The sequence below is a fragment of the Aspergillus flavus genome, chromosome 5, assembly GCF_009017415.1.
Source record: "Aspergillus flavus chromosome 5, complete sequence".
Lineage (NCBI taxonomy): Eukaryota > Fungi > Ascomycota > Eurotiomycetes > Eurotiales > Aspergillaceae > Aspergillus > Aspergillus flavus.
The window spans coordinates 1,608,157-1,628,817 of NC_092408.1; the positions used below are offsets into that span (position 1 = coordinate 1,608,157).

At 48.1% G+C, this 20,661-nt stretch overlaps 7 protein-coding genes and 1 non-coding gene across 8 annotated transcripts; 5 read left to right on the forward strand and 3 right to left on the reverse strand.

The window, feature by feature from the left end:
- Positions 1 to 811: 811 nt before the first annotated feature.
- On the forward strand, positions 812 to 1,911 carry F9C07_2284752 (uncharacterized protein). Its single transcript, XM_071510722.1, has 2 exons — positions 812 to 1,179; positions 1,268 to 1,911. The coding sequence occupies exons 1-2, from the start codon at positions 956 to 958 to the stop codon at positions 1,749 to 1,751; spliced, it is 708 nt and encodes a 235-aa protein (XP_071364383.1). The 5' UTR covers positions 812 to 955; the 3' UTR covers positions 1,752 to 1,911.
- Positions 1,912 to 2,624: 713 nt separating this feature from the next.
- Positions 2,625 to 4,349, reverse strand: F9C07_6360 (putative monocarboxylate transporter; the record flags this gene model as incomplete). The annotated part of the gene is made up of 2 exons (XM_041286347.2): positions 2,625 to 2,696; positions 2,802 to 4,349. 2 exons carry the CDS (start codon positions 4,347 to 4,349, stop codon positions 2,625 to 2,627), a joined length of 1,620 nt encoding a protein of 539 aa, XP_041147545.2.
- A 2,273-nt stretch (positions 4,350 to 6,622) lies between these two features.
- Positions 6,623 to 7,393, reverse strand: F9C07_2107913 (uncharacterized protein; the record flags this gene model as incomplete). Its single annotated transcript, XM_041292827.1, has 3 exons — positions 6,623 to 6,736; positions 6,813 to 7,198; positions 7,261 to 7,393. 3 exons carry the CDS (start codon positions 7,391 to 7,393, stop codon positions 6,623 to 6,625), a joined length of 633 nt encoding a protein of 210 aa, XP_041147546.1.
- Positions 7,394 to 8,303: 910 nt separating this feature from the next.
- F9C07_6358 (uncharacterized protein) lies at positions 8,304 to 9,265 on the forward strand (the record flags this gene model as incomplete). The annotated part of the gene is made up of 3 exons (XM_041292814.1): positions 8,304 to 8,505; positions 8,567 to 8,638; positions 8,697 to 9,265. 3 exons carry the CDS (start codon positions 8,304 to 8,306, stop codon positions 9,263 to 9,265), a joined length of 843 nt encoding a protein of 280 aa, XP_041147547.1.
- A 910-nt stretch (positions 9,266 to 10,175) lies between these two features.
- On the forward strand, positions 10,176 to 12,687 carry F9C07_1644029 (fungal-specific transcription factor domain-containing protein). Its single transcript, XM_071508280.1, has 7 exons — positions 10,176 to 10,498; positions 10,558 to 10,911; positions 10,976 to 11,240; positions 11,292 to 11,729; positions 11,781 to 11,902; positions 12,000 to 12,099; positions 12,150 to 12,687. The coding sequence occupies exons 1-6, from the start codon at positions 10,391 to 10,393 to the stop codon at positions 12,039 to 12,041; spliced, it is 1,329 nt and encodes a 442-aa protein (XP_071364384.1). The 5' UTR covers positions 10,176 to 10,390; the 3' UTR covers positions 12,042 to 12,099; positions 12,150 to 12,687.
- A 1,207-nt stretch (positions 12,688 to 13,894) lies between these two features.
- F9C07_1644509 (magnesium transporter) lies at positions 13,895 to 16,932 on the forward strand. The gene is made up of 9 exons (XM_071508281.1): positions 13,895 to 14,170; positions 14,283 to 14,732; positions 14,803 to 14,846; positions 14,958 to 14,983; positions 15,037 to 15,127; positions 15,175 to 15,265; positions 15,314 to 15,474; positions 15,534 to 15,825; positions 15,879 to 16,932. The coding sequence occupies exons 2-9, from the start codon at positions 14,716 to 14,718 to the stop codon at positions 16,195 to 16,197; spliced, it is 1,041 nt and encodes a 346-aa protein (XP_071364385.1). The 5' UTR covers positions 13,895 to 14,170; positions 14,283 to 14,715; the 3' UTR covers positions 16,198 to 16,932.
- An 18-nt stretch (positions 16,933 to 16,950) lies between these two features.
- Positions 16,951 to 17,022, forward strand: F9C07_t183. The gene has a single exon. It is a non-coding gene; the product is annotated as a tRNA-Glu (tRNA).
- Positions 17,023 to 17,360: 338 nt separating this feature from the next.
- On the reverse strand, positions 17,361 to 19,764 carry F9C07_6355 (putative chaperone binding protein; the record flags this gene model as incomplete). The annotated part of the gene is made up of 4 exons (XM_041292828.2): positions 17,361 to 18,051; positions 18,725 to 19,183; positions 19,243 to 19,544; positions 19,609 to 19,764. The coding sequence occupies 4 exons, from the start codon at positions 19,762 to 19,764 to the stop codon at positions 17,361 to 17,363; spliced, it is 1,608 nt and encodes a 535-aa protein (XP_041147551.2).
- Between the last annotated feature and the right edge of the window lie 897 nt (positions 19,765 to 20,661).

The following is a 20,661-nucleotide window of genomic DNA, read 5'->3' on the forward strand; positions in this document are numbered from 1 at the left end:
CTTTGGTCAACAAGCTAAAAGCTGAAATTTCCTTTCAAGTACAACGTCATACAAAAGCTTCACTGCATCAAATTGGCAGGGAACACTCCATATTTTAATAAGATCAGTTGAATTTAAAGGATCAGTTAAAGTTACCAGAATTAAACCCCTATACAAGCAAAAGATTTACAGTATCAGCCCAGCTTAGGTATTAGCAAGATTTTTATACGTAGCCTGAAGCTTCTGGGTGTTGTTCCTCTAGGCACCCTACGTTAGTTCTTAGTTGCTCAAGATTAGTGCTGGCGTGAGAAAGGCGGGTTGCGAGCAGACTCCTCTGGGCAAAACCCGGAATACGCAGATTGCAGCCCTGGTAGCGGTCTGTCTCGTCAAGCTTCGTTTGGTTTAAGCTGGATAGTATCATTTGGGCACCGGGTTTGACAGCCTCTGCAACATGAAAGCCAAGTCCGGACGTGGCACCAAGGACACGGTAACAATGCCAAATACGTGCATAATGGGGCTTTTCCAGGTCTTGACCCCCTTGCTGATACCTATGTAACGTAATAGTTACTGACATGTCTGTCATGACAGACGCAAGGGGGTGGAATGCGACGTAGGGGATCTGACAGTGACCGTAAACTCGACATTTCCGGAGATGCTCGAGAATATTGGTCGCATTAGAGCAGGTACTCGGCTGGGGTGTCATGGAAATTGGCCCATTGATGACGCAAAGACTTTCGCACCAGCAATCAGTCCTAGATAGAGCGCAACACAAGGGGTAGAAACAGATCCTAACTAGTTCCGGAAGAAGAAATAAAACTAGCCTTAGTGGTGATGTTACGAAGGAAGCCGTGATCATGATGGTTTCCATATCCGTGCTCGATGGACGTAGACGTTAAAATCCCGTGCTACTCCTCAAATGTAAGGTGATTCTGCCCTGCTTAGTGACCGTCAATAAAGTATCCAACAAAACAACAATATGAAGCTATTCATCTCGTCCATTCTTAGCATTGGCTGCCTTGCCAAGATCGCCAATGCGAGTCTCGGGGCCCTGAACAACCCTGGTTTATTTCCCTTTGTTTTTAATGGAGTCGCTGTGTTCAATTATCCCAATTGGACCACCCAACAGCCCCGAGATAGCATCAAAGAAGGCGAGAACTTCTTTTGCTATGCTACTGAGACCGGCTACTTGAGTTTTGGCTGGTATGGACTCCATTCCCCCCACGGCATGCATTCTTGTACAATGAAGGAATTCCAGAAAGGATTTGGTTATTGACAGATAGATCATCAGGTGGCTAGATGCCGCTCCAGGAACCAGCTACTCACATTGCCGCCCCGATTCACCCGACTTCGTTTGGTATGAATACTCGGAAAAAATCCAGTGCAGCGAAACGGGCTGCAAGGCGCATGTCGTCAATTACTGGGCTGCCAACAATAGCCTGAAATTTGAGACGGACTACGTCTTCAGTGATGCCAACCTCGCGCTTCCAGAGTTAGGTACTCTGAGTACATTTTACCGCGATGAGGAGCAGGGGGCCTCAGCAGTAGGCACCAGACATGTCCTCTCCTCCACATCATCCACCGCATTGGACTGCTGTAAAGCATTGAAGACATTCCGCGAGATTAAGGATAAATACAAACTTAACCTAAGCTTTGATCTGAAAGATATCTGTCCGCCGCAGGAGACGGTCAAAACTTCATGGTGGCGTTGGGGTCAGCTTCCGATGGATGGGGGATGTGATAGCGAATTAAGTAATTTAAGAACTCAACTCTGAAACGGTGATTCGCAGCTTTCACCTTATCAGCCAATCCCTAGTTAGTCTTATCTCTCATTCCTCCAAGAAGCAGTCAAGCGACTGGCCGTTTGTGCCAGCGGTATGGCCGTATGGCCTCCTTACCTAGCCACAAAAACAGGGCTTTTCTATCACATCGATCTCCTAGCTATTATACAAATCCTGTACCGTCCTCTGATTCCCTGTCTCATCCGGCAGGAAGCGTATTAGCAATCACCACTGATAAGGCATCAAATAATAGTACATTAGTATCTATTATCCAGGAATCAGTTCAGTCTCTGGTGCTAGATAATGACATTACTATTATTCGGATTCCCTGTATTGCCCATGTTATTCAACTCAATCTAAAACAGCTTCTCGGCAAATAAAAGCAAATCCTAAAAATGAGACGACAGAAATAGAGTAGTCAGAGACCCGTTGTTCAGTTGCTGCGTGGAAAACATCAGAAAAAAGAGATTGTCAGTACAATTAACAAGGTTAGATTAATCTTTCTCTCTCTATTATACACTGTTATTCCTAACTAACTTACTAGATCCGGAATCTTGCAGTCTTTACCAAAACCAGTCATCAACCATACAAACATTTGAGCTTGATATGCTTCTCAATCCAATCCGGTCATGTCAGTCACAACCAAGCCAAAATAAAGAGAGTACACATTATCTTGAGAGTGGTATGTAAGCCCTAAGTTACGCTTGTTTATTCTTAGCTAAATATATAAACAGGCACACTTCCAATTGCTCCACGTATTTTCTGGAGAGATAATCAGCATAGGTTTCCGGCACTTGCAAGGCTTTCTCGAGATGTTCTTTCTATCCCTGCTACTGGTGCTGGATGGTGAATGTGGCAAGTCCTCTGTCAACTTGCTGGAGTTGGGAAATCTGGATCTTTAGTTTTGGTATAGATGCCAGGCTCGGTCCTAAAGACCTCCTTTGCTTCTACAAGTATGGTGTACCGGGGTTATGTACTCAAAGTTTCATATCCAACGACATTCAACGACAACACAGACGTCAACAACTACACTCAAACAACCGCCCACCGAAAACAAAGCTGACAAAACTCCACAAACCCTAACCTCTCCATCCCACTCACTAGTACATCAACCCCATCAGTTCTCCTCTCACTACCATCCCCAATCACACCAGCACCCCTCGAATCCACCATAATCTTCCACCCCCTCAAAGCCACCAAACAACCCGCCGCAGCCAAATAAACAAACCCCGTAAACAACTGTGTCCCCAGATAACTGCCCGTCCCCGTAAAGATCTCCAACGCAATCGGCTCACTAAACGTACACGGCAACACAATACTCAACCACAATATATTCAACCCAGCCGGCACCTCCTTCAGCCCAACAACCTCAGCCATGAGCGGCGCAATAGTAGCCCAGAAGTTTCCCGCGATGAGTCCCTCCGCGACGGCAAAGAACCCCAGCACCCCGTAGCTCTTGGCATTCGTCCAGACAACCAGCGCTAAGATACCCGATAGGAACGTCATGGAGCTGGCCATGTTGATCCGTCCGACGCGGTCGCTGAAATAGCCGATGCAGGGGCGGCCGACGGCTTGTCCGAGATTGAATATTGCTGTTATGATGGAGGCTTGAGAGGCGTTGAGGCCGATTTCGTTGGCGTAGTTGGCGAGACTGTACATGAGGACGAAGTAGCCGAGCATTGTGAAGCTGGCGAAGCCGAGGAGGAGTTGGTATTCGCCTTTGCGGAGGAGGGTCAGGTTCATGGATGTTTGTTTGTGATGGCCTGTGGTGGTGCTGTTGCGGTCCTTGATTAGGAGTGTACAGGTTGTATTTACGATGAAGCCAATTATACCGAGAATTCGGAAGGCCCATTGTAGTCCTAGGTTGCGGATCATGGCGCCTGTTGCGAGGGAGTAGATGAGGCCGCCAAGGCCGGCGCCGGAGAGCGAGATGCCGCTGGCTAGTGATCGTTTGGTGGTGAACCATTGCGGGACGACTGCTGCCGTCGGGATGAAGAGGAAGCCTACCCCCATGCCGAAGAGGACTCCCTGTGTGAGGAAGAGGTGCCAGATTTCGGTGGCGAAGCTCGCGCAGATTAAGCTGGCGGTTTCGAGGATGACTCCGCAGAACATTATTGGTTTTATGCCCCATTCTCGGACGGATATTGTCGCGATGGGTGACACCAGTAATAGCAGGGTGATGCTTAGGGATCCCACGAAGGCGTATTCCAAGGGTGATGAGCCGGGGAAGGTATTGTGCTTCAGGTAATGGGCAAGGAATACGCCGTATGCAGAGTTGAATCCCCATGAGTGAGCGTTGATTGTGGCAGCCGCTGCTGTGCAGACCCATCCATAGCCACCATCTGGCGGACTACTCTGCACATTCTGCTGCTGAGCTTGAGGTTGGACTGGGCCTTCTGAAGGCTGACTTTGGTCATGCGGTGGTTGAATATCTTTCTCCATGTTGATGGGCGAAGGGTAATAAGAGATACTGTCTGGTTGGCATGGTATCTTATATGTATACCAGAGCTTAGTCGGCCAAGACATTATAGTCAGAATTATACATATGATGGAGAAACGACGTCTCATGCCGTGGATCCGGTTCATATCCATGCGGTGATAGGCCGGGCGGCGTTTGATCCATAGCCCTAAGGCGCTTCCGGTGATTGTCTCAAGCCGGGACTTAGAACGCCCTTCACATCGAAGAAGTCTCCATTAAGCGCAGCTCCACAGTTCCTCATGAAAATCCAGAAGTGGGTTCTGGAACGCAAAAGTAGTCCTTCTCGGAAAGCTCTCGTAGTCACCGATTCAAACGCCGGATTTCGGCCTTTGAAAATATAATCACCGATCACAGACCCTCTACACATCTGGGTCAGCTCCTCCATTCTATAGATGTTCAACCATTCTATAGATGTTCAACCATCCAAGCCCTCCTCAAATCCCTTGGAAGATTCGATCAAACATCGTGGCGGCCATGTGATAGAAGAGACTAACGTGAGCATCCGAGACAATTCTTTGGGTCGTAATTCAAAACACGATTCTCAAAAGCAACACGTACTTCACATCTTCTCGCGAGGCACGTCTCATGTAGGATATGCATATTGGGCGTCAATATCTTCGTGATATAGCGAGAGGAAGTATCTCATTCGTATTCGGATAGATTGTTGATGCTGCGGAAGTTCACAGTAAGCATCTCATGGTTGGTCGGGGAAGACACTATATTCCCAGCTCCTAATCATGAATCTTTTAGAGTGTATTCAAGAGTTTGAACTGCACAGACCTTTCGTTCTCGGGTAATGAGGCAGGTTCGGGCTGAAGAGAAGCTCGTTCCTTGTCTGTACAATCCGTCATAAGTCCCAAGGACAGTTGTTTGCAAAATAATGATGAATAGAGTATCATGCTTCGCTTCCGTGTGGGAATTCTAAGATATGAGCAGTTTTTGAAAAAATAATAGAGTCGAGACGCGTTTTAATATGCGTTTCGGAAGGTTGGCTCATACAAAGTGGTTGTTTAGTATGATGCGTGTGGTTCGGCAAGCAATTAATGTAGGAGCGTGGATGGTACAATGGAAAGGCAGACGATAAAATAATGATGCATTGTGTGATGGCAAAGTTGCTACGGGTTAACTGTGGAACGAAGGAAATTAGTAGCTGGGAATTGGGATGCAAGGGTTAGAGTGGGACCTTGCTCGAGTATGTGACGACGGTAGCTTTGTATCCCGAAATAGTGATGATACGAAATGTTAGAGACCAAGGATGCTATCGCATAGATATCACGTACTTCAGGCCCTTTTTATGCCCAATATGGACATTGTAACGGAACTCCCGATCCCAGGAATCCGACTGCTAAATAGAGTACAATGATATATTCCCCCTTTAACTCCAGTGAGACCTTGGAAATAAGACCAACTTGTATGACATCACAGGATATGAATTTAAAATATAACCTAGACTCTATGGCGGCCTGCTTGTTGACGAAGTACACAGTGGTGATTTCCATAAGATATTGCCAGGTTTTGAAGTAGCTTTCTGAAACGTACTTCTCATAATATAAAATAGTATCTCCTAAAAGTTGCAATCTTCTCATTTTTAACTATGAAGGAAATTCGCCAAGGAGAGAGGGAAGCCGAGTAATCCAGTTGGACGCTACATGAATTCCAATAGAGGGCAGTTAATCCTATATAACCAGCATGTCTTGTATCTACTTCATAAAAGGCTATCAGGTCAAGAAGGGAACACATATAGCCACTTCGATACCAAAACCAAAGAATCCGCCCCTGTTGTTCCCATATATAGCACTAGCAATGGCCATACCCTGAAGTGTCGGATTCCTTCCGAGTCTCAATCCCGATTGATAAGGGCTCACAGCTAAATGAGACTACAGTGCCCCAGAATCACAGGCTCAGATCAGATAACAAAATTCAAATTGACGATTAACGACGAGCCGGAAGCGAAACCCGAACGTAACAGCAAACAAGGGATTGGGCCAGGGCTTGTCTGGGCAGCATTCCTAATGCACAGCGTTTCACACTGCACATTGACCCTGTATATATGACATGACATATCGATCTGTCGGGTATAGAGGTCTTAGTATAGCTTTGTTTGGGTTGCATTGCTAATGCAAAGTATTGTCTGTAAACAAAAAATCGGCTTTTCAAACCAACTTCGTTTCGACATTTCTAGCTTGAAGGTTTCACTAACGTCATTTACATATTCGATGTGATTAGAGATCTGTATGAATTAATTCGAAAATTAATTATTACTATCGCAATTCACTTCCTCACTAAAATAACCTCGACACCCTACAGATGTTTACAGTAAAGTACAATCTGTGATTTTGCCTGACCACTTCCCCTGGCAGCATCACATGAAAGAGTCAGGATCCCTTTACAAAAACGCCACGGCGAGACATCCAGCTAGTATACTAAGCAGCAATCCATCACGAGAATTAGTAGAAGCAGCTCCAGGGAACAAACTGACAGTTGGCGAAGCGCCACCAGTCTATGAGAAGCAAGTTAGTAGGGTTATACGCACTGACCCCGGCAAAAAAAAAAATAGTGGAAGACGGAAAGCTTACCGAATTCTGGGAAGGTGTCGCAGAGGAAGCAACGGTAGAGGCCGCGGGTGTCGAGCTAGCCGCACCGCTAGAGCTGGGCACAGCACTAGAAGCAGCAGACGTTACACCCGTGGTTGCAGCGGTGTCAGTCGAAGTGGACGACGCGGATGAGGTGATTGGGCTTCCGGTTTCAGTAGCGCTGGCGCTAGCAGCTGCAGTAGTCGTAGTGGAGGACGCTTCGACAGGGGTGGCGTCCACACCACATCCAGTAGCGGCCTTGGAAACGGACGCGCCGTAATACTTCCAGATGTCGTACTTGAGGGCGCAGTTGAGACAGTCAGATAACTCAGTTTTGAAGGTGTCGGTATCGCAGTAGCCGTCTTTACGAGCAGCAACAATTACCCCCCCTGGTTTGATCAGTCGATTGCTATAGAACGACTTCAATATACAGGAAAGATTCGGAACTCACCGCAGTTTGCATGGCAATCGTATTCAGGCGTACCGGGTTCCTGGCGACGGTGCAATGGGACAAAGTCCGGGTAATGGAATGCACTGGCGCTAACGGCCATGCAGGCGAGAGTGACAAGAGTAGGGAGATGCATGGTTGGTTTGGCGAATGAACGAGGGACGCACGAAAAGAGTGGCAAGTACTAACGCAATTGAAAGTCTAAGACGGGTGGTGGGCAAAAACAGTGAGGAATTGGGAAGTTTAGCACCTATTTATATAAGTTGTGTCTGCTAAGAAGATAAAGTCCCACTTCGGTGCGCTTGTTAAGTGATAGAACAGTATTGTATCCAAAGTACACAAACGAAAAAGGAAAGTAAAAAAGAAAGCAAAAGTCGTACGACCCTTCGGGGACTCAAGACCTCTCGGAACCGATTCCCAGTCCCGGAATAGTGTCTCATTGAAGCCACGGAATTTGCCGCCAGTTCAATAAGAGGGGAGTATGGAAAGGGCCCTCTGAGACCCTGCTTTGGACTAATCGGAAGTTATTCGTGGTGGAAACGATGTAACTCCAAGAGCGCTAAAAGGGCTAGTGGAACAGGGCCCCACCCACCATCTTATCTGATTGATCTTATCTGATCCAATCCGGCCCTCGCTTTGCGCCTGGCACGCTTTGTGCACAGGTTCAGCAATCTATTTTTCTTGGCATTTTGAGCAAAATCAATTTTCACGTAATGATCCCGACTGTCAGGCATCATTCCACCACGGACAGCCATGCCAGAATTTCCGGTGAATGAATTCTCGGCTGCAAAATGCCGGAGACCTGAGCGGGGCTTCCATCGAATGAACTCGTCACTTGGCGGGTGAAAACACATGGCTTTATGACACATGCATGTTGGGCCGTTTTTCGGATCTCCGAGATTTGCGAGAGTGGGTGGTATTGAGCAGACCGCTGCAGGGTTATAAGTAGCGCGATTCTGAACGTCCCTATTCTCCTCCTCAAGAACTTCATACACTACAAGTCATTTCCCAAGGCTGTGAAAAGCTTCAGCAGGTATCTCCACAACATGATCATGAAGAGTAGCTTTATGCCTCTTGTGGCCTTGTCATCTGCCATTAGTGCATGGGCCCATGGCGAAGAAGAAGCCAAAGAGATGGGCCCCGTGGCTTTCATGTGGCCGCCAGACCGTGTCTGGGGCGCCGCCTACGATAACACGGCTCCATGTGGTTCATCTTCTGGTGCCACGAACAGAACCGATTTCCCTATGGGTGAGTCTCATTTGAGCAGAACGTTAATAATCCTATAGCTGATGAGCGTGTGTGCTCTAAGTCAACGGCCAACTCGCACTCGTCATCCAAGATGAATCGTGGAACGTTCAGGTCGCGATCTCTCACAAAAGCAGTATGTCAAACGTCCCACATCTCGGGTATATAGCTCATCCCAACTAACTCATGTTTAGACCCTAGCAGCAATGACGACTTTGAGCCATTCATCGATGGATCTCGCATCAAGGACATCGAGCCGGGCCACGAATGCTACCCCGTCCCAAACCCCTCCGTTGATGTCGAAGAGGGAATGAACGCTACCTTCCAAATCAAGTATACCTCGGACTTCGACACTGACAAGAACGAGACTTATTATGCCTGCGCCGATATCAGATACGTCGCTGCCAGCAAGTTCACTACTCAAGTGCCTTGTTTCAACGTTACAGCGGATGAGTTCACCGCTGTCACTAGTACCACGGCTACCGCAGGCGCCACTGCCACGGCCGGGTCATCTAGCTCTTCCTCCAAGGACTCGGGTACCAAGGAGTCAAGCTCAGGTCTTTCTGGCGGCGCTATCGCCGGTATCGTGGTTGGTTGTGTGGCAGCTGTGGTGATTGCCATTGCAGTTCTGTTCGGATCTAGAAGGTTCTTGCAAAAGTATCGCTCTTATCGTCAGAAGGCGTCTGTTAGAAATGTGGATTGGGCCGAGACTGCTACTGTGGATCCCAAGGTGGATAACGAGGGGCTTCGGAAGATTCGGTAGATCTAGTGTTGGCACGGGCTGTCCTTCTTGTGGGTAGGGCGTTTGATGAAGCCATGTTGGAAGGAGATTCCCTTGATGACTTCTATGAGATGTGATATGAATGGCTGAATGACACACTTGGCATGGGATATTGTTTATGTTTCTCTTGCCAAGTACTTCGAGGTACAATGGGCTGGGTTGAAAGTCCTGTGTGATAGTTTGTTGATAAGCATCAAAACAATAGCATTCTTTTCTTAATTCAATCCAACGGAATACCAACTGCGGAAGAATATCCTTGGCTCATTGCACTGAAATTATCGCAAATGGCAGTTCCATCGCATATCGATCGCTAACTGGCCGGCTTTTTATTCCACCCTCCTGTTTCAGCCCCAAGTAAATCTCAACCAAGGGTAAAGCAGAAGTGTTTATCGGTAAGATATGTGGCTGTCACGTTACCAGGGTATTCCCGCGGGTAGGTCGGAATTCACCTTTCTTCCAACCCGCAATAGCCGCTCTAGACGTCGTAACCACGAGAAAAACTCTGTTAGCTCGTCTGATCTGAACGGTATAGGCGTACAGGCGGAGGGATCATTGGAGATCATTAGAGACATATTATATGAATTTATATCCTCGGTATTGTAAGCATCGACAGTGGGTAGTGGAGTCCGCTGCATCAATGCATCATGGCTACTTAGTATAGCAAATATGGGGTACATAACGGAGGCTCAATGTTGTCTCTTCTGGGGAGTTTACGTAGACCCTTGTCTTGTAATGACGTGTTACGCATATATAGCGTATTTCTGATCAAAGAGGGATTTAATTGACTCTTATTACTAGGAGTAGATAACCGTTCGGGAGATGGTTCTGGCTAAACTGCAGTCTGGCAATTAGGATTAGAACTAAAGATTAGAATAAGAGTAGCGATCACTGGATTAGCCGCATGACTTTAGGAGGATTGGGGCAAACCCCGCTTATATGCGAGTCGAGGTTAATTCTGGTCAATCTTACCAGTATTGGGACTGACAGCTTTTTCTGCCCCTTAGTACTATGCACTATTCGTGATCCTTGTCTTTTGCCTCACTATCCTTTCTTCCCTGCATTTCTTCTCCCCCCTTATCAACCACACCATTGTGTTTGTCCTCCATAATGCCAAAATCACGCCAGGCCAGCGATAACGCTTCGAGACTCGATGGGCATGACAGAGTTAATCGGTCGAAACGTGGTTTAACATGCGCCAACTGCCGGGTGAGAAAGGTTGGTTCGATCCGTTATCAGTAGGTATATCCACATCATTTATTGCTCACCTCAATCAGACAAGATGCGATGGCACACAGCCAGGATGCAAGACCTGCGAGGTCTACGGCGTGGAATGTCGCTATGAAAAGGCCCCACCCATGTCGCAGATCCTTGCCATGGCCAAGAGATTACAAGAGACTGAGCAAACGATCACCGAGCTGCGTATCGCGTTGCACGAGGCGAGAGAAGCGAACGTGGCTCAGCATACACTTTCAATAGAGCGTCAGATTCCCAATACACCCTCGGCCGATACCAGTTTCGATAGCGCTTCGTACATCGAGGCGAGCTCGTCTACACAGGTGGCTCCTGAATCCGAGACGGCGCCGGAGCAGATACTGCTTTCGGATCTCAGTCTTGATGAAAATGGCAAGGTATGTAACACACCAACGCAAAAAGCCCCATGTATGTCCATTGACCCCGTGGCAATCTGGATAGCTTTGCTACTATGGTCCTACATCCGCCGTCCACGCACCACCACCGGCAGAATCAACAAACGTAAATGACTCATACTCGTCCATGTCCGACGCCCGGTCACTGCTCACTTCAGCTGCTCTGGAGTCGAAAATCTGGGAAGAATTCGCCTTAGGAAATGCGGCGATTCAAACCGACATCCCTCGGCAGATGATATCGAAACTCCTTCAAATTCATTGGACGTGGATTGCACCGATGTTCAACTGGGTCTATCGCCCAGCGTTCATGCGTGAGCGACGACATCACCCTTGTACATGAACCGAGTCTAACTTTACCGCAGGAGATATGGCTATCAATGGGCCATGTTATTCTCCCTTCTTAGTCGTCGTCATGTGTGCTCACGCGGCACATTTTGACGATCACCAAATAAGCGAACTTTTGATCTCAAGAGCTCGCCTCCTCCTAGGCACTGAAATACTTAATCCCAGCAGCATTCCAACGGCTCAGGGTCTCCTTCAGCTCAGCGCTCGCGAGCTCGCTTGGGGTTCAATATCCCAAGCATGGCTGTACAGCGGCATGGCTTTTCGCATGGTTAGCGACTTGGGGCTCCACCACAGCACAACTAAGATCGCAACGCTTGGACACTTAACTGCGGAGGACTTGGAAATCCGCAGACGCCTTTTTTGGAGCTGCTACTTCTGGGATAAGGCCATAAGCTTATTCCTTGGACGTATGCCCATTCTTCAAGAGTTACCATTTGATCGGTGTCCGGAGCTTTGTCAGTATTGGACTTGACATCTCGCAAGCATCACACGCTAACCGTCTTCAGTGGATGATTCGGCGGAGAACGACCTATGGGCTCCATACTATGGTGACCAACTCAGTCCCGATAAGGCTCCCCCAGGGGAATATCCGCCGATGAAGTCCCACTTGGTTTCAAGCTTCCAAAACGTATGCAAACTTGCTATGATTTTGAATGATATCATCCTTCAACTGTACTCCCGTCATGGAAACATCTACATGGATGAAGCGTTAAACAGAATTCAAGCTAGACTTGACCACTGGAGAGAACAGTCGCCTGTGCATTTAAGATGTGATCCGGACAACTTGCCCGAAATCTGTCCCCCGCCCCATATTATCGCGCAAAAGTAAGCCTACATCAAGTGCTTTCCTTGCAATGTCGCTAATAGATTTACAGTTTGTTGTATTATACCACCATTATTCTGTTACACCGACCTTTCTACTACATCCCGGCGCGTCACGCTGCTTGCCGCGCAGCTTCAGATAGTATCGAGAAACTTTTGCTTCTCTTTGAGAGGAGCTTTGGATTCACCAGGATTACCTACCTTATGTCTTACTGCATCTACACCGGTGCATCCGTCCTGATGCAAGACGTGAAAAAGGGAGACATTGACGCTCAAGTCAAGATACAGACATTTCTCCAGGCTCTAAAACAGGGAACTACAGCATGTCCAGTGGTACAGCGGAGCCTGCATATCATCACTAACAGCCTCAGAGCTGATGCAACAAATGCGCCCGACACTAGACCAGCGTGTGCCACAGCCGGACCAACTCCGTTAGCTAGAAATTATCTGCCGGCTTTTCCGTACCCAGACCTCGGCATGGGTTACAGCGCTAATGTGAACCATGGAAGCACGGATCTTGATGGTTTCACTTTACTGGACTGCTATCCTGAAACTCAATATGGGATTATGGACTCCGGAGGAGAATGCTTCTTCCCCACAGCATAACAGTACTCATTACAGGCGTGGATAATGAGTTTCATTGCTTCCATTATGCCTCTCTATGATATCTTTCAGGGTCTTCTCATCCGCCGTTGTCCCATTGCCACAGCTCTTTTGAGTTCTCTACCCAGATCTTGTGGGCCAGTTGTTGTCCAGTGCCGCCTTCAACATCTCGGTACCACTTTCAACATCTAGATATGAATGCTGTATCATCAACCTTCCGATATTATTGCACCTTGTTGCAATCTCCTCCCGGGTCGGCCTCCACGCCCCCGCTGTGCGGCCAGTCACTCCCCCAGACTGCTCGATCTGGTGCCGTTGGCAATATGTCGGTCACGTTCTCATTAAGATCAGGAAGATCAGGAAAACGATACGTGCCGCTCAATTCAGCCCACACGTGCCCTATACGAAGCAGATCCATAAATTCGGCATACCCCGGTTGCAGGCTACCTGGCCCACGAGCCTGGTCTGGCGCCCCAATGTGGTAGACGACAACTAGAAGGCTGATCTGCGGCACTAGGGGCGCAAACTCGACGATCTACTCCAAAGCGATGTACACCTGAATGACCCATCCAAAGGGCCGCACATGGTTGGCTGCTGCTATCACTACATCCTGGTTCAGCGTATCACCCTGGGGGTGCATATAAGGCGGATACCGCGTACACCAGCGTTGTGTAGATGTTGCAGCTCCTCATCCGATACGGTGCTCGGATCGATACAAGCTACTACGCGGCCTTTACCAAGGCGTGAGAGTGCATCCAGAATGGAACTGTAGTCTGTATGATAGATGGAGAATGCGATCAGACATGCATGCTCAATACTCAAACTGCGGCGAAAAGCCTGCAGGCTAGACAACGAGGTATCAAGGTGGACTAGATTTTATTGATCGAGATCGAACTCAGGCTGTCCAAGTGAATGCGTCCTCTTTATCAGCACTTAGGATTTCGAAACCGGTCACTGCCATGTGTCTCGTACTACTTCGTGATCTCCTTATAACCAGGTTCGATAAGGTCCCTTCTGTCTAGATGCTGATTCTGGAAAGTCGCCCGGAATTCGCCGGGAGATTGACCGCAGCCGTGAAGTTGCAACAGCGAAGCTTCGTGTCCTCCGGAGAAAGCCCTAACTCCCCGCAAGCTCATGTATTGTTCAGCCTTGACTGTCTCTCCAGAGACAGTCATTCTTGGCTCGTCTGGGGGATTACGGGGGGAAGATCTGCAGGACGAAGGGGGTCTAGAATAGACAACGAGTCTGTTACTCAGCCTAGAGCATGGAAGTACATATGATCTACTTCTATAAAGATATCTCGCCAAATATCATTCCAAGTCCTCTATTAACAAAACAACCGTTAAACAAACCATGTATGAGGGTCATTATGTATGTTTGTATTATTACTTACTCACTTGCTATCGTATGTGTAGGTACTCTGAGGAGTATAGGTTTCCATAACTACAAATTGGGCTATTGACATATTTAAGTAAGTTAGGGGTCAGAGCAAGGGAAGAATGGTTCAATGTACATACTGTAAGGTACATACTGTAATGTCCACATATTTGAGTAATTCTATCTAATATTTTGATGTAAAATAGACTCGAGCTTATCGATAAGGTTGCGGTCAGAGCGCCCGCATCACACGGGCAACGAATCACAGCCCAGAGAACTGCAGAAGAACCAATCAGCAAAGAATGGGGATAAAGATAAGGTTGTGAGACCCTGAAAGAACACACAAAGTCAAACTGTATGTACAAATACCGATACTTAGATAATAGTTTTGTGAAACCAATTTCACTGTGGAGCTCCCGGACAATCCCAATGTTTGGTACAGAATAAATAGAAAACTTGGGATACTAGCGCTGGTGCCTGGACTGTGGCTGTGATCCCGCATTCGAGCCGCGCCGATGGACTGAAACAAACTCAACTTCCCCTGCCTGATCACACACTATCCTTCTCGCCTTGCCCACTCACATTAATCCTCTCTGTTATTCCTTACCTCCCGTCCAATGTCTGACGGCTTTGGTGAGCATGGGAGCACATGATAAGTACGTTATTGCTTGGCCGCACTTACGATCTGTCCTTTGTCCAGCCGCTTACTCGTGTGCTCTTCAACAGATTTATTGGCCTCGCACTGGCTGTGCTGGCTTCGGTAGCTATTGGTATGTGCTTATTATATTTTTCTTTTTCGTCCTTCTCTTGTTATAAGGGGAAAAAATCACTGGCCCCATGGTACACCCTTAAATACATTACTGACGGTCGCAACGAAACAGGTTCGAGCTATGTCATCACCAAGAAGGTACGCCGCTGATCGCATCTCGGAGGAACCGGATACCTGACACGGTCAACTAGGGTCTTGTACAAGCGGCGGAGAAATATGGCTTCAGTGGAGAAGGATTTGAATACCTGCGAAGCCCATTATGGTGGTGTGGGATGATCATACGTATGGCTATTCGTCGAGCTATCATCGCCAGAGTCTGACGGTTACAGTGATTTCGGGAGAACTTATGAATACCGCCGCTTACGCTTTTGCTCCGGCTGTGCTGGTCACTCCGCTCGGGGCGCTCAGCGTACTCATCAGGTGAGTCATGTTGTTCTGAACCGGATGTCCTACGCTAATTATTCCTAGCGCCTTGATGGGCGCATACTTTCTCAACGAGGATATACAAGTCCTTGGTAAACTCGGAGCCGCAATCTGTCTCCTGGGATCTATATTATTAGTGCTCCATGCGCCGGGCGACAGGGACATTCAGACCATTGAGGAAATCCTGCACCTAGCGATTCAACCGGGTTGGTTTCTCCGCACTTACTTTTAAGCATTGGCAGACATACTAATACCGTTTTTCAAGGCTTCCTCATCTATTGTACCCTTGTCACCCTGTTTGCCAGTTACATGATCTACAAAGTCGCCCCAAGACTAGGCCGCACGAACCCGCTAGTCTATCTATCGATTTGCTCCACCGTGGGCTCTATATCCGTCATGTCTGTGAAAGCATTCGGAATTGCCATCAAGCTCACCTTCGCCGGAGACAACCAGTTCACGCACGCCTCCACTTACGTCTTCTCCCTGGTCCTGGTAGTCACCACCCTAACCCAGATGAACTACCTGAACAAAGCAATGGGTGAATTCCCTGCGTCGCTGTAAGTCTCTAGTATCCCCACCATTAACAAGAAAGACACTCACAGTCACCCAGAGTAAACGCAATGTACTACGTCGGTTTCACAACCTGCACCCTAACCGCCTCTATCATCTTCTACCAAGGCCTGAACACCAGCGACTGGACCAGTATTACCTCCATGATGTGTGGCTTCTTACTCAACTTCATCGGAATCTCCCTATTGACTCTGTCCAAAACCGGACAAGAGGCCCGTCCGGAGTCGGTACGAGCCCTTAGTATGAGATCGTTTGATATGTCCCGTGGGCGATACGATCATGTGCGAACGAGCAGCGTCGATCTTCCCAGTGCCCTGGAGAGAAGGTCGTCTGGTCTAGACGCCGCGGAGCGACAATAGGTCCAGATTTTCTGTCATGAGGCTATTCTTTCTGTTGCCCTTTTCCATTTGTTCGTTTTCTTTATACTCCTGGGTCGATTCTGAGACATTCAGCGTTAAATCGACCACCACGCTAAATTCTGCTTGAAGGTCGGAGTAACTTCGGCCTTTTTACTGAAAATTGGTGGGCCACTGGAGGGCCCGTCGAGCGTGTTTGAATATACCCTAGATAAAATTCTAAATGTCCTAGTAGATGGGACATGATATGTATGTATGAAATAAGAGAAACTATAAAATGATACTGAACTAGGAAGCACGAGTTTCACAGCAGTATACCATGATTAGCTTGCTACTCTTCTATAGTGATCTCCGGCGATGGGAAATTTCATAGCTCCCTAGTTTGTCAAGGTTCCTGGTGGAGTTTTGTATTCGTTGTATACTAGCTTGTCTATGTATAGATTCCTAGTTTTCCATGGTTCTATTTCAAGTATATCTAGTTAGTCCCCTTTGCCCAGGACTATCCGAGATATATATCCACCATGCTGGAACCAAAGCGATTCAACTCCAAACCCCGGTTTTATAAAAAGACAATAACTAGAAATCTACGAGCTTATTTAAAGAAAAGCAAGTATCATGAGTCTTCGCATAGCAACTATACAACCCTACTACGACTTTATCTTCAATGCTAGACGGCATATGACCTATGCTTCTCGTGGTTCGCTGGCTGTTTAATTTGGCTTATTTATGAAAATAAGAAGCTGATCTCCAACAGCATCCGATATGGTGTAATGGTTAACATCGCCGTCTCTCACACGGCAGCTCGGGGTTCGATTCCCCGTATCGGAATTACTTTTTGATAACTTTTTGCTCTAGTTACTGCATTTCATTACTTGATTGTCATTCCATCTTTTTTTTTATCTTGTACTTCTTATCTTTCTTTTTGGGTGCCTGGTGGGTGGGTCGATGTGTACTATTTGCCCTTCTATCATATATAGATATAGCCATAGATATCAAGACCAGATTCATTCCAAACCAAACGCCTGAACTAACAAAACAAAACCCATAATCACAAACCACGTCAAGATAGAAAGAGCAAAATGATATGATAACACAGCCCAGAAAGGATGTATACAGTCCCCTCACCATTAACCCATCTATCATCCCCGATGCAGACATCCCCAAACCTAAGCAGAAGAAGAATTCGCCCTCTTCATCCCCTCCTTCACCTCCTCCATCAACGAAAGCAACTCCTTCGCCCCCTCCCCATTCCTCGGCTCGAACTCCAACCCCTTATCAATAGCAACCTGCGCCTCATCCCACCGTCCCATCTCAGCCAAACACTTCCCAGCCCTCCACCAAGCCTTCACATTCCCCACCGGCTTACTCTCAACACTACACTTCGCATCCACCAATCCCTCCGGCCACGCCTGCTGCGCCATATACGCTTGCGCCCGGTTCGCAAATAACCCTGCCAGTTCCTCCCTGGCCAGACTCATAGGTTCCCACCCGGGCCGCGCGATTCCCATCTCAATGGCGTATGTGTACAGTCGGACTGCCTCGGCGTGGTTGTTCTTGCGGTAGGCGGTGTTTGCGCTGTCGCGGAGCTTGGTGATTTGGGCGCTGCGCTTGGGGTTGATGGGGAGGGGGGGCGGGGGGATGTTGGGCGGGTCGAGGGAGATGAGGCCGCGGTGGAGGGCGTTTAGTTCGGTTAGTTCGGTGGTTACTGTGCTTGCTGAGGCTGGGGTTGTGGTTTGAGAGGAGAGGTTGATGGCTTTCGAGGTTGGGTCGAGGACCAGAGGGTATTGGTTGTATATGTCGATGCTGTCGGCCATTTTGGGGTTCTTGAGGGTGTTGGGATTGTGGGTAATTTGTTCTCTTTTTGAGGGTTGAGTTGGGTGTTTTTTGGACGGTGGTTAACTTCGGTGGTTGTTGGTCTGGTTGATGGTTTAGTTGTGGTGGTGAATGTAGGGGTTGGGGCGCTTACCTGGGGGTTTGTCTTGAGTAGGCTAGATTAGAAGGTAAAATGACCGTATCAAAGGACCTATACAGTCTACAGGTCGGGCTGTATGGATTGTTAAAATAATATGGTAGAGGACATGAGACCGCAAGCTGTCCAGAACTGTAGCGTTGATACACAAGGCGGTGAAGAACTGCCGGCATTTTGCCATCTGTCCACAGGGTTGTCGATGCTTATTGGTTGTTACTGCCAGGCACTGTGTAGCGTTGGGGTGAAACACATAGTCTAGTTCATAATAAGTGATATAGTACTAGCTAAATTATAAATCAAACAGGCTGTCCCCAAGGCTCGAAACTTCAACAAAGCAGAATGTCGTCAAAATCATCAGTGAATATGCGACCTGCCCGGGTCTCAATTCTAATCAATCACAGCATACAATCATCGCCCGGACACGGAAAAAATCATATGCAGAATATCTGTATCAAAACACTTCCAGAATAAAACACAATATAGCACGGGTATGCGCCGCAACACCGCTCCATGGTTATTTGAGGTACAAAGTCGAGAATTTTCGAGAGGGGAGTAGATTACCGCCCGTAGCCGCTCACACTGGAGCCCATGCCCCATTCCGATGGCGGTGCGTATTCCGAGTTCGGTGCGTAGTGTTGCCCATGCGCACCCCCGTAGCTGGTGGCGGTGTTGACCGTGTTGTAGTCATGAAGGACGCTTCCTCCGGCATTGGAAGCGGTGGGGTCGTAGGCGCCGTGCATCGCGGTGCGCCCACTCGGGTTTCCAAACTCATCTACCTCGCTCTGGTGTAGGAGAGCATAGTCCTCATCGCGGTCGGAACGGACGGAAGAGCCCATTCCACCAGCTCGGCCGGACCGGAAATCATCCTCTTCCTCGAAATCATGGGCGGGGTTCGACGAGAAGGCGGCCTGGCTCTGCGCAGCGAAAGTAGGATCGGAGACCGCATCTGGCAGGGTTCCGGTCCGGCGGAAGTGCATCACGTTACGGAAGGACATAAATGCGGTCACAATGAATAGCAAACTGTAGACATCTTAAGTTAGCAATCCGCCAGCATGTTTACCTCAGCATCTGATACGTACAAGATGACCACCCCCATGATGCAAGTAGCCGTGCTAATTTTGCACTTGCTGGCACTACCGTACTTCCAGTTGTCGCATCCAGTTTTCTTGTCACTGTCCTTGTCCTTGTCCTCTTGGTTGCTGTCCTTGCCCTCGGATTTTCCCTGCGCGACATAACTAGCAACGCAGACCCACGCAGTAAACCATAGCAGGGCATACAGGCAGTCGACCGTCGCAAAGGCATAGACATTTCCGAAACGGCGTGCGCGCGGCCACATAGGCACTGCGATGAGATAGATAAGACCGGGGATGCTGAACCAACACTACAAAAAATGCCGTTAGCATGGTGTGTCGTCAGGGTGCGCTGAACAAAGTTGATAAGCTCACCAAAGCCCAGTACCAGGCTGATCGACCATCAATACCATCACCTTTGGTGAACACGGCAATGGTACAAGCCCATGCTAAGAAGATAATAAACCCCTGAACTCCATGGATGATGTTTTTCGTTCGCCCAGGATTAATCGAGGATCGTGCTAATTTCATGATTGCGGAATGTGAGGGGATACGAAGGGTGGTGCCTGACAAGGAAGAGGGCTTCCTTCAAGAGGAAACAGGTTGAGGGATCGCTGATGGAAATGAGGCCTGAGGAGATTCTTGGTAACTGACAGTAGACCGTAAATATGCAAGTTGGAATATAGTGGTTGGATTAAAAAAGGAAAAACGAAGAACGGGACCCGATGGTGAACAGCGTCAGAAAGTGGTGGAATGCAATTGTTTATGCGAAGGCTGTAAAAACGGACGACGAGGGCAATCAACGGGGCAACCCGATCGATGCCGCGCGGACACTAAAATTCACGGATGGAGACTCGGAGGCTTTGCCAACACAGCCGACGTGGGAAAGTGGCTTGCAATTGTCCCAACTACTGATTGAACAAAAAGGTCATATCTCAACCACAGTTTAACATTGAGCGACCAGAGCCAGAAGAATGAACAAGATGTAGCTCAATGCAAGGAACATCATCAATTTGGAAGTATTGAGGAAGGTCATGCCTTTACCGTACATACAGACGCGGGTGTATGGCTACCCGACCTTACCCTTTCCAGTCTAGTGGCCCTAATGGCGCACAGAAATAGAAGCAGACGTGCATTAAATGCATCTAGTAATTATGAACGCTATTGAACCCAATCACTGGTCATTTTATTGCAACCCAAAAAGAATATCATTGTCATTAATCCAGACTCGGCGGTGGGCCTCACTCGGAAAACACGTCATTGATCTATATTCGTCCTGACTTGGGCACCATTGAGGCACTGATGCTTTTTAATCACTATCCATTTGTCTAAAGGCAACCACTATGAAAGCCAGAGGATTAGCAGAGGCTGAATTTGCAAGGCAGCACCAACTGAGCTCCGTGGATGGTCCTTGGCGTCAGTATTCCA